The sequence below is a fragment of the Battus philenor genome, unplaced genomic scaffold (assembly GCF_028537555.1).
Source record: "Battus philenor isolate CCGP_79_NKW_IND1 unplaced genomic scaffold, ilBatPhil1.0.hap1 SCAF_3, whole genome shotgun sequence".
Taxonomy (NCBI): Eukaryota; Metazoa; Arthropoda; class Insecta; order Lepidoptera; family Papilionidae; genus Battus; species Battus philenor.
Window position 1 is genome coordinate 10,909,634 of NW_027181693.1, and position 12,432 is coordinate 10,922,065.

Below are 12,432 nucleotides of genomic sequence, written 5' to 3' on the forward strand. Positions count from 1 at the left end.
ACATAGAACCAATTCAAAAAAACATCGTGTCACATTTAGGAATATTATCTCCCCTAAACTTAGGTTAGGTAAGTTCAATATTCGTGGTATCTATATTCAAAGTAAAGAGGAACTTGCATGGCAGGCAGAAGGTAGACTCTTTGAGGGTGTCTTAGCCTATCTTTGGAGGCGAGCAGGTAGGTTTTATAGCAGATCGAGTTGCTTTTGTCTATTAACTTTGTCAGAGAAAGAAGAGGATACTAAGCACCGTTTTTCCAATTTACCGCAACTTAGGATAGTCATCGCAGATGCATCGGGAAAGGGTTTTAAGAATAAATCGAGATTTAGATTTTTATTTTTGAATCAATAATTTACTACTTATAAACAAAACAAATACCTTTTCGGTATAATAAACATGCTGACCTACTTCCTTAAGTTATTTAAGGAATAAAATGTGCAGGAAAAATCAATCTTTTGTGCTGACTGTTACGGCCCACATAAAATTATGTCATAAATAATTTTATTATTATTACACTATTAACAAAATGTGAATTTAAGCACAAAATGTAAAATTGTTTATTCGATAAATTCATTGAAAAATTATTTTACATCTTTTATTTCAAGTTTGTTATACATAAAGTTGATAAAAACTCAAAAGTTCGAGGCAATTTTTTTAAAATAACCTGTCCTTTTATAACTAGTTTTTTATATAATGTGAGTCTGTAATATGTAAATTTCATCATCTTTGTAAAAAACATTACATTATTTTATTACATTTTCTCTTCGCTTAAACTACTAAAACCACTAATACGAATAAACAAATAGGATATTAAATAGTTTTTGTAATTGTGGAATAAGTAAAGAAAATACGAAATCCGCATATGTGTTTATGTAGATTTATTCGAATTATTTAAAGCCTTACTAATGTAAAATACCGGTAATTTTAAATTTTATATCTTCGGCAATTTTGTCGACCTATAAAAGACAAGAACAGGATTGTCCCGGACAGTTGACCCGTGTCTGTTTGTGAGTGAACTAGGCGTCCATTGTGTGAGTGGTAGGTGTTATACATTTTATATTTTTTATTAATACGTGTCTTTTAAAGTTTTTTTTTATATTGTAATACGTACTGACAATTGCTCTTGGATTCTTACATAAATTTAAAGTTTTAATCTAGTTTTTTTGTTAAATTAACTTAACATTTATAATATTAACTCTTGGAAATTTAATTATCTAATTATTTAATGTAATTTTCGATTTTTATATTACAGAAAATGAGATTAAGTCCAGTTGTGTTGTGCGTACTGGTAGGATGTGCTGTAGCGTTGGCTGTTGAGCATGGCCCGCTGCTCTCTGCTTTATCCCCAGCTCAACCCCTAGAAGAAATTTCTGAATCTTCACAGCTAGCTCAAACCAGAGATAAGAGAGGCCTTGCTCTTCTTGGTATGTGTTTATCTTTGATATATTTTTTTAATTTTATTGGCAATATTATTATGAATAAATATTATTGGGTATTAAAGCGGTGAATCGAGGAAATTTATATTAAAATTTTCAACAAAAATAAAGTTTGCTGTTAACCTGACACGGATTTATCTCTGGAAACATGGAATTTTTGCGAATAGTTATGTTAATTTATAATAATATTAAACACAAAGAAACCTGATTTGGATGTAGTGAATTTTTATATTAAAATTTACGATGATGTAAGAAAATACATTAAATGTAATCATAAGATATTCATTTTATGTCTCTGACGTTAGTTTTTCTGGTATATGTTCATTAATAGATAGATGCGACACGATAAAACATAAGTTATAGCAAAAGACTTTAATATAAACGTATGATTGTTATAAGTCTCCAATAATAACAACTTTAAACATAAAAAAATACAATTTTGGTTTCATTGACATAATTTATTACTAGCGATCGTTAAAAGTACATATCGTAGTTATTATAAGTAAAAAATATTTTTTAAAAATATTAATTGAGATTTTTTTAAATCATAGGAGCTGGTGCACTCGGTGCTGGAATTTTGGGGGCTGGAGCCTTGGGACTCGGTGCCGGTATCATTGGAGCTAAAGCTGGATTTATTGGAGGGGCTTTAGCTTCTGGTGCTTTGCGCAGTCACGGCAGGAGCTACGGGGGTTACGGCGGATATTATGGAGGTGGCGGGTATTACAGTCACGGTGGATACGGTTATGGCGGATATGGCCACGGATATCGGTAATTATGTTTTTATAACTAATGATCGCGCTGATAAATACATAGATAAATGACATACAGATGATGGTTTTGTATGCGACGCCTGTTGATAAATTTGAAAATTAGGGTTATTACGCTGTTAATGACTTCATAGAAAATAAACGTTAGAAAATGTGTGGCTATTTCAATGTTAATTAACTGTGTAATCTATTTAATACAGATATATGTTATATGTTGATATATGTTTGATTAGATATATCTCATTTCTGCCAAGTTTCTTTGACCTGTTCTACGCAGGTCTAAGGCATTTAACATACGAACAGTTTGGAGACTCAACTTGTTTTCATTAAGAGATTACTATTACGAATGTAAAAAAAGAATTTTTGAATTTGAATTGTTCTAAAAATCAATTGCTTCGTTTAAGCTGAGGTAGGAATGATCTGTATGATGAAATTTTATTACAATATTTTATTTCATGTATAAAGATTATTATTATTTATTTAAACAAAACAAATTTATTGTTTCAGATCATACTACCCTTCTACAACCTACATTATTTCTGACCCGTGGTACTAAGCACTAACATTATTTTTCAGCCAAATATAAATTATTTGTGGATTCATTGTTAAAGTGTAAATAAACGTATCGAATCATGTAAATTATAATTAGTAATAAAATATTTTTAATATTTCTTGTTTTTATTACCGCCTTTGTTTATTTTTGCGATGAGACCTAACAGAAAAGACATAAAAATCGAATTAAAACAAAGGTTATTAATAAATTTTATGTAACTTTAAGTAAATTTGAATAGATTACAAAAAAGTAAAATCATAGTAATTTTTCGACGTATTAAACTGGATGATATATGTCACCATCACTATTATTATTAAATAAATCTTTACGACTGTTTTATAATGTAGCTTAAAAGTAGGTAATAAGCCTTCATATTTTTTTTGACAACGTCAACATCAAGTTCATATGGACAAGTTCTTGTTTCTTGTTTAATACATGCAATTCTTAATTAATTTCTCTTTAAATAAATAATTTGTTCTTTAATCGGTTTTAAAAAGTGGTCTACATTTAATCAAGTGTTTTATAAATCTTTAGATTTGCTTGAAGATATTAATCGACGAAATACATGTACATACCTTTAAAATTACTTAAAAGATACTGTGTGCTATATTAATACGTGTTGTTAGCTTAGCAATTTCAATGAGGTCTGTTTCGGTTTTTAAATTTAAAGTTTTTATTTGTTATTAATTTTATCACGGTTTGGTGGTCCATGTTTTAAATGTTTCGGCAATTTTGGTTTCCTTAAGCTCTTCTTCTTCCGTTTATTAGAAGTGGTAAGAATATAAATCACACTAAGTGTGCTCTTGTTGGAGGTCATTTCTACGACCAAGGATATAACTCAATGTATTTCTAAATATTAATTCATATCATTATCCACTTCGGATCTTGTAAAGTGATCATATACATAAGTGATACTCGTATATTGGTAGAATTTCAGAAGGGAATAAATAATTCGACAAAAATTTGAATCTAATACCCGTTTTTTTAATTCTTTAAAATGATTTTCTATTTCGGACCTTTTAAAATGAATTTTCGACAAAAACTTAAACTCAAATGGAGTTTTTTTAGCTTTAAATAAATCAATAATGGTTACGAACGTATTCTGATTTGAGGCACACCCATAATAAATTATCACGTTCATAAATATAATATATTGACACTGAAAGTTTTGAGAGCAACATTAAAAAACACATATAACATAAAATAAATTTAATATTCGTAAACAGAAGTTTCGGTTATTTTTTATGTGCGTTACACAATCTTGTTTGTTATATATTTTTACAAATTGGCAAGAACATAAAAATTACGTTTCAGCGTTATTGAGATTTTTGTCGCGATCTTATTCAGGTACGAGTATTAATTAGTCATAGATTATACTTTTGGTAATGAGGCTTCATCTTTTGCTACTATTTACAGATGGTTAACCTTTTAACGTTTTTAGACGTGGTGATGTTATTCGCAATCATGATCCGCGTGTGGAACGTTCTTCAAGAGCGACTATTAAATTTAATATGCTTCACAGTTATTCGGCACAAGAAAATTAAGATAAATTTGAATAACGTTATTTAATATTTTGTCCGAAGTCAAAACCATGGTCTCATTGATTGGAGCCGCGAAAACATATCGAAATTCAACGGTGATACCTTTAATGATATATTTGCCACTTTCAGAGTTTATGAAACTTAAATTAGTTTTACGATCCTGAAACAAAGAGGAAATTTTTTACAGCGAGTGTCTTCTTAAAAACCTCGTGAAAGTCGGTTTCAAGATATCGAAGGCTGGTGGATTGTGTAGGATGATTGTTATTTGCAAAAACATTGAAACCTGATTTTTTGGTATTATTTTTAATTACTCTTGTACAGTAATTAGAGTTATTTAACATGAGCATTCATTACTTGAAAAATCTATTTTCCGTCATAGGATTTCCATGATTATTTTAACCCATTACATATGAGTTTATTGTTATTGTGTACACAATTATCCATAAGAAAGTAATTGATTTTATGAAGCCTGCAGAAAAGTATACCAAGATTGTTTTTAATTCTAGATTTAAGTATATCGTACATCGCTATTGGTACTATTCTTTCATTAAATTGCTATGTACGTGGTGGGTGGTTATAGATATAAGAGGTTTAAAGGTGAGAACGCGCAGCTCACTTGTCAAAAAGCTTTAAAGAATTAACTTTTATTTTTTATCACCCGTGTAAAGTTATCACTGAAATATGTTACTTTAATTGGTACACAGCAAAAAAATTTTTCTATTGCAATACGAAGGGTAAATATAGTAGGCAATAATTAAATTTAATATGTAGTAATACGGATTTTGAATACCTTTTTTCTTACTTACATTAGTTATAGTTTCTGAAACCACTGATTTTTAAATTGGTTATATTATATATTTATTGACAACATAAGTTATACATTGACCCCTTTAAGGCTTTTACAGCTTTAATGAATGACCCTGTATATATTGATTATGTATTGTTATAATATTTCACTACACCAAACTTTTCTATGGAAGTGTCTTTAGTTAAGTAAAAACGGTGTGTAAAAATATAAATAAAAATTGTACATTCATTAAAATAACAATTATGGTATAAATATAAGCTTGTAAAAAAAACACTCGATGTATTTTAATGCTTACAACAATTCCTTACATTGTTTTTTTACTAAAAGAATTAAACTAAATTTATCTGTATTGAAATAATTTCCTATAAGACTCCATCAGTAAATACGCTGTATCTTCAGAATGCGGATCTTGGTGCAACTGGCGGAAGCCCTTAAACATTTAACATTGTTGTATGTCATTAACCTTGTGATCACCATATCGTAAAACCTTTTAAGCCATGGCAATATTTTAATATGATGAATTATATGTTTTTATAAGTTGTACTTTATACCTGATACGATCGATTACAACGCATTAAAATATAAATAGTGAATGATTGTAAATTTTAAAAAATAACGATTTGTGGTAGATTTTTTCATAGCCTCCATTTTCGTGTTCATAAATAGCAATCGCTGCGCTGCAAGAATTTTTTTTCCCGTCAATGATGTAACCGAATACGACATGGATGTTATAAACGAATACACGAAGCTATAAATTTATCGGAAAATATCTTTCCATAACTTTTACAGTATAGTCTCTTATAATTGACTCAATAATTTCCTATTTAATTAAAACTAATATTCGTGGAGGATAATATGTACATAATAGGTATATGGACAATTATGTTTTATAAAACATAATTGATGTTTTATTAAAAGTACGAAGTTATCTATAATCACGAAACCAAAACCTCAATTTATTGATTTATATGTTATTTTTTTATTAGCGTCATCTAAAATTAAATATGAAACTTATTTATTAAACATAACTAAAAAAAAAAAAATTTGTAATGAATTAACAGAGATCCGTTTCTTCTGGAAATCAATTGTTTGAAATTAATAAATAAATCAGAGCTTTCCTTTTTTTAGATAATTTTTGTGTTTAGTCATAGTTCTAGTTTTAAATTCTGTTAAGAAGGATTTTGATAATAATAATTTTTTATCGGTTCGTTACTACTACTTTCGGTAGAGTATGGAAAAGCTCGTCGATTCTGTCGTTACAAGACGTATATGACTTTCAGTGATGAAAAATGTGATTAATAATTTATTACTGAAGTAATTTTATTAAAAATTCTGTACACTTTAATTATTTTACAAGTCTTAGTTCCATAGACTTTCTAAAATTTACTATTATATATTATAATTTAGACACATTACATAAAGGTGTATTGTTAAACCGTATGTAATGCCAATGTATACATTGCTAGAATACTTGAAGCCCGTAGAATGTCAGAAGTATTAACTTGTACAACACTTTCGGTTTTATCTACTCGATTTATTAACAATATACAAAATAAGTTTACGGTAGAAACATAAGATAATAATATGCATATGGAATACTAGAGTATATTATGTACATATAAAATGTATTGACGGAAGATCCGTTGAAGCGAGGTAACGTTGAACAAGTAATTAATAAAAACCTTTTCAATATCGTAACTAAACAGATTGAATACGGGCGTCTTTTGTTTATCTTTACCCTATTAAATTATCAGCCTTAAGAAATACACCCACAACTTGTGAGGGTATCCATTATGTAGAATAGCATAAGCAGTATTTACAATAGCTTAAAGGGATCACAATTCGGTAAGTACGTTTAATACTATGTAAGCGTTGTAGATGATCGAGGAAATTATTCTATCTGTTCATCAGATTATTTTTTATTGTAAGTCAATACTTATTGATGAAATTTTATATGGATTTATGTTCACCATACATTCCATTCCTAAAAATAATTTAATATTCTCCATTGGGTAAAGATGAAGGTCTACGACAAATGGGTGTTACGAATAATAACTTAAGTCACGCTTTTTGGGATAATAATAAAAAAGTTGATTTAACAACATTATTGGTCTCCTTCTACGAGAAAAATTAATTCAGAAAATTATTTGTTACAATCCAATTAAAAATAAGGGTGACTCAAAACAAAGTTTATATTTATAACAGTTTACTGAGTTAGGATGCTGAGTCAAGTGACAATTAAGTTTTTCGAATTTTCAAAAGCCATTAAATGTTTCTCGGATCTAACTACGTGTATGTGAGATTATTAAAAGTATTTTTTATATGGTTACTTTAGGAGGACAAAATATTTATCCCTTACTTACGGTCCTGATGTTCTGATGCTTACTACTTGTTTCTGATACTTAGATTTCGGATTTCAAGGGCTATAAAGGCAACATTGGTTATTTACGTGCCAATTATGATGAAAACGAGCATGAATAGTAACAAAATGCGATTAAGTGTCTGCCTGTACCCCCGAGGTTCTACTTAATGTACTAATCAAACCTAGTAAAGCATTGCTTTTACAGAATATTGTGTAAATACAACGAACGCAAATATTTATGTAAAAGCAAATATTAAATACGCCCTAGTCTATATTTCAATAGCCTTGTCAGATTTGCTTTTACGTACCTATCTTGTTAATTGGTTTGATGAAGTTAACAAAGTACCTGTGCCTGTTTGTTGTTTTAGATAAAACACTATGTAAAGGTTTATATTAGACAACAGAGATAAAGCTTACACTGAATATCAATTGAATAGGTCACGTTTGATTTATCGATCCTGTACCTGAAACTCGAAAAGCAAAAGTCAATAGTCGGCGCCTGTTTGTCCATAGAAGCAATTTATCGCTTTAGATGTGTTTCATGTCTAAATTTGCAGTATAATATTATAAACAGAATCAGTCCAGCATCTTCTGGAAATGAAGGAATATACAACTAGTATAATAATGTAATATCAAAAGAATAGATTAATATAATAATCAAGTCCTTTATCTACGTTAAGCTATGCCGGTATTAACTGACATCTTCGTTTTAGCCTTTAGATGCCCACTGCAAGACATAAGTCTTACCCAAAGATATTTATGGGAGATAAACCATAATCGCCACGCTTGGCAGGCGGGTTGTGCTATTACATAGTGATATTGTGCTATATTTTTGACGCACAAAGTCTGAATTATATAAGATTGTTTCCCGGGAATCGAACACGCGACCTACGATCTACGACATACGATCTGCTTATTAACCGATATAGCAGAATAGCATGTTGCAGTGGGCAGACCAAATATAGCGCAGAGATAATAACTACTGGATCTGGATAGAGTGGATACTACGCAGCACAGGACGTTAGGTTATAAAGTATAAAGATGCTCCTGTTAAGATCGTGGGAAGAGGCTGGATACAGGTCGCTTTCTACCGGTCGGTAGGAAAGCTGTGAGCTAGGCCCATATCCAGTTGAGGACGTTTTGCGGTTGAAAAGGTGATGATGATAAAGTTAATAGTTAACTCTGCACAACTAACTTCTTTAATCTCTGTTGATGACTGATGTTCTTTTTTTGTCGAATGTTATCATCTAATCTTGACAAGTGTCATATGAACTTTTTAAATGAATAACGAGTACATTGAATGTACTTGAATAACATTGTGTAAAAAAATACAAATAAAATAACATTGTGTAAAAAATAAAAATTTTATTAATAAACAAAATTAATTCAATTAGTAAATAAATATAATTAATTCATATTTTAACAGCTGTTAATAACAAAAGACCACAACTGGTCTAATTAGTGATAACTACGTGTGAGGGTAACCTAACATAACCTATGCGTTTGTATGGTGGCAAAATATCAATCAACTGACGTACGTGCGGTGCGGCAATATCATGCCCTTATGTTAATTGTTCCTATTTACCCTATTAGGCCTATGTTCAGATAGGTTTCTGTTGATTCTTGTTTGATCTATCACTGGATGTGTTTCTCTGACGTAGATGGCATGTTTATCGGCAATACGATGACTGAAAGACTGAGACGGCACTAATCGTCAATCGAAAATACTAAGGTAAGATATAGTAAAATTGTTACAGAGAAAACTTTTAAAAGTTTAACCATATACACAAAAATGCGGTTGTAAGACCCTTATATTAACATTGTCTGTGTAATTAATTATATACACGTTGATTGGTCATAGGTGTAAAATGTTTAAACGGGTGAATATACAACTCATATGTCAGCTAGCTCCAAAGCTTTTACAGCTTTTACAGCTTTTTCAATCTCTCTGTATAACGTGGTCACTGTGAAATGAATTACATTAATTTATTTTATCTATGAGGATGCGACAGGTCAATAATTTCTGCAATGTTTGCAGGGACAGATAGTAAACAATAATAAAATTTAAAATGTAAATAATATACGTATATATTTGACATTTCAAAACGATTTTTTTAAATAGTTTATTATTTTTATATAAAGTTGATTTTTGAAGTGTATACCATACGATAATTGATCGCGAATGTGATTAACACTACTTCATTTAAATCTTGTATACCTATAATCAACCACTCTGCATAATTATATACATTTATTAAAAATAAACTAGAAACTAGGAGTGGCTCTCGAGGAATATTTGTTCATTTAGGTATTTTTATTTTGTTAAAACTTCTTTATACGGACTGCGATAAAATTTTGAAGACTTGTGAAATAAAGAATATGCGAATTGCGTCGCAGATGAAGACAAAGGTCTAGGAGTGTAGGCGGCGGGGTGTAGCTTCGTCTGAGGGCTTTTAAAATGAGAGCTTACGTTTGTACAAACGATGCTGTCAGCCGAGGTTAAAAAAGTATTTATATTCATTTAACGGCTATGAAAATTTATTACGATTTCACTATCAAAATTATTTTTTTGAAAAGTGTGGGGTTGGTGCGATTATTTTTATACACTCTTTAGTTTTATATTGAGAGTTTTGTTTTGGTTAATATTTTCTTACTATTTATATTAAAACAGATGAACAAGGTGTAAGCAGGGGGAGAAGGACTTTCTTGATTTAGAAAAAAAATATTTTGAAATGTCTTTTTTTAATATTCTCTATATAATTATCGTAGTTAACCCTTAACTGCAACGGCCGCTGCTCTCTTGAGCCATGACCCCGTGCGAGTACTTACGTAACTTTTTTGAGAATGGTAAGCTTTTCATATTCTATTGTTTTTATTTAGATATTGATGTAACTTTTAATGAAATATTATAGTGAATAATAATTTCTATCGTTTTACTGGTTTAGATTTTTTTTGGATTTTTCGTACAAATATGTTATTTACATAGGTCTTTTTTTATTCCTCAGTTATCAAACATGGGTGCAAGAGACGAACGTATTGCACATTGGCTACTGGATGTACCTGATGACCAAAATTCCAACCAGTTCCCTCTTTGGATTTCAAAAAACAATGAGCATGGTATCCTATGTACCAAAGCCAAATAAATCTGTGATATTACTGTCTTCAATGCAAACATTGACCCAGTCTCTGGTGATAAGAATAAGCCTGCTATAATTACTTATTATAATAGCACAAAGGGTAGAGTAAATACTAATGACCAATTGTGTGGGACATATAATATTGGAAGGAGAACCAAACGTTGGCCATTAGCAATATTTTTAGCATTTTTTTAATGTTACATGCATAAATGCATTGGTTGTTCACAAAACGAACAGAAAAAATGTACGTACTCACGTGAGGCGTCTATTCTTGCGACAACTTGCAACGGAACTTGTTGAAAGTCATCAAAAACGTTGAACCAACGTCAACGCAACTCCAAAAATAGTAAAAAGGTGACTATTGGAAGTACATGGTTGGAAAACCCCACCTAATCCACCTGCCACTAAACGTGGGCGGTGCTATAATTGCCCGAGAAAGAGTGACCGAAAAGTATCCACAAAATGCAGTAAATGCAAAAAGTTTTTGTGTAATGAGCACTTCATTGTTTACTGCCAAAACTTCAATAACGATGATTGCCATAGTTCCTAAATATTCATGAAATTTAAATGTTCCTTATTGTAGAAGTTTATATTTTAGTTATCTTTATGCCTTAGAAGATTTTATTTAAAGTTGTGGTTTTTATGTCTTATAGATTAAATAAAGTACTTTCATAATTACTATTCGCTTGTTTCATTAAAAAAAAAGGAATCATCAAATTTCATCCATACAAATTGTGTTCACCACGGACCCCGTGCGAGCAGTTAAGCTATTTTATTCGTGCGAGTACTTAAGGGTTAAAGCTCGTTATTATTGTTTTCATGCGTGTTAGTGTTATTGTGTTTTGGTATAACAGTCAGCCATAGTTTTCATACATTTAACGCCAAAACATCAAAAAACTAAATTTGCCAATTTTTTGTAGCAAGCGACCTCTTATGTATTCCTATACATCTATCCCCCGATTTACAGGGTACTTGTTTTACACGTTTTCGCTTTTACACGGTTTTCCAAATAAATTTTATTTTGTTTTAATAACCGATTTTATTACCATCTCTCATAATGTAAATATTTCTGCTTCAAACATCAAATCCGCACAAATGTGATGAAAGTGAATTCGAACCTTCGATTCCGAAAAAAAGAATGAGAATAATTTCTGACAGTGATAAAGAATAATAAAACACCTTTGGTTTTATTTTTTGTTCTTTTGTTTAATGTATTGTAATTAAATAAAAAACAGTGTTTCCGTAATATATTATATATTTTAACTTGTCAATGCATTTTATTTTTATATTTACTTGAAAATTTTAATTTTTCAATTTTACGTTTTTCTCAGTTTTTCTCTCTACCGTGTAAATCGAGGGATAGGCGTATTGACTATCCAGCAATCTTATTTCTTTAATATGAACACAGAATTACAAATACAGATAATGTAAAAAAAAAGAAATAAAAAAATCTGATTATAATGCTATAATTTGTACTGTTATGCTACGTTTTGAAATGATATATTATGCTATTGTTTTAAATTTGAAATCTTAATGAATAGTTGTTCGATTTTATAAAGAGCATCTGCTTTTTTACAAATATATACCGTGTAATATATAATATGTTTTGCAGCTTGCAATTCAAACAATTTTTTTACATTAAGGTGCGTAGGTCGTTATTTAAGACGTTTTTAATTTTAAAAAAATATGCTGACTATAAAAATAATAATAAGTTAATTGTAGGCTTGGAAAGTCTACAATGAACTTTTTTCACTTAGTCTTTTGAAAGGGAGGTTGATATCTTTAACGTTTGATATCGTCTGTATTCATACAACAATTTCCAAATATTGC

The 12,432-nt window shown here is 29.9% G+C and overlaps 1 protein-coding gene across 1 annotated transcript; it reads left to right on the forward strand.

Moving 5' to 3' along the window:
• The first annotated feature begins 1,253 nt into the window (after positions 1 to 1,253).
• On the forward strand, positions 1,254 to 2,840 carry LOC137927088 (pupal cuticle protein Edg-91-like). The gene is made up of 3 exons (XM_068770869.1): positions 1,254 to 1,422; positions 1,986 to 2,202; positions 2,709 to 2,840. The coding sequence occupies exons 1-3, from the start codon at positions 1,254 to 1,256 to the stop codon at positions 2,755 to 2,757; spliced, it is 435 nt and encodes a 144-aa protein (XP_068626970.1). The 3' UTR covers positions 2,758 to 2,840.
• The last annotated feature ends 9,592 nt before the right edge of the window (positions 2,841 to 12,432 follow it).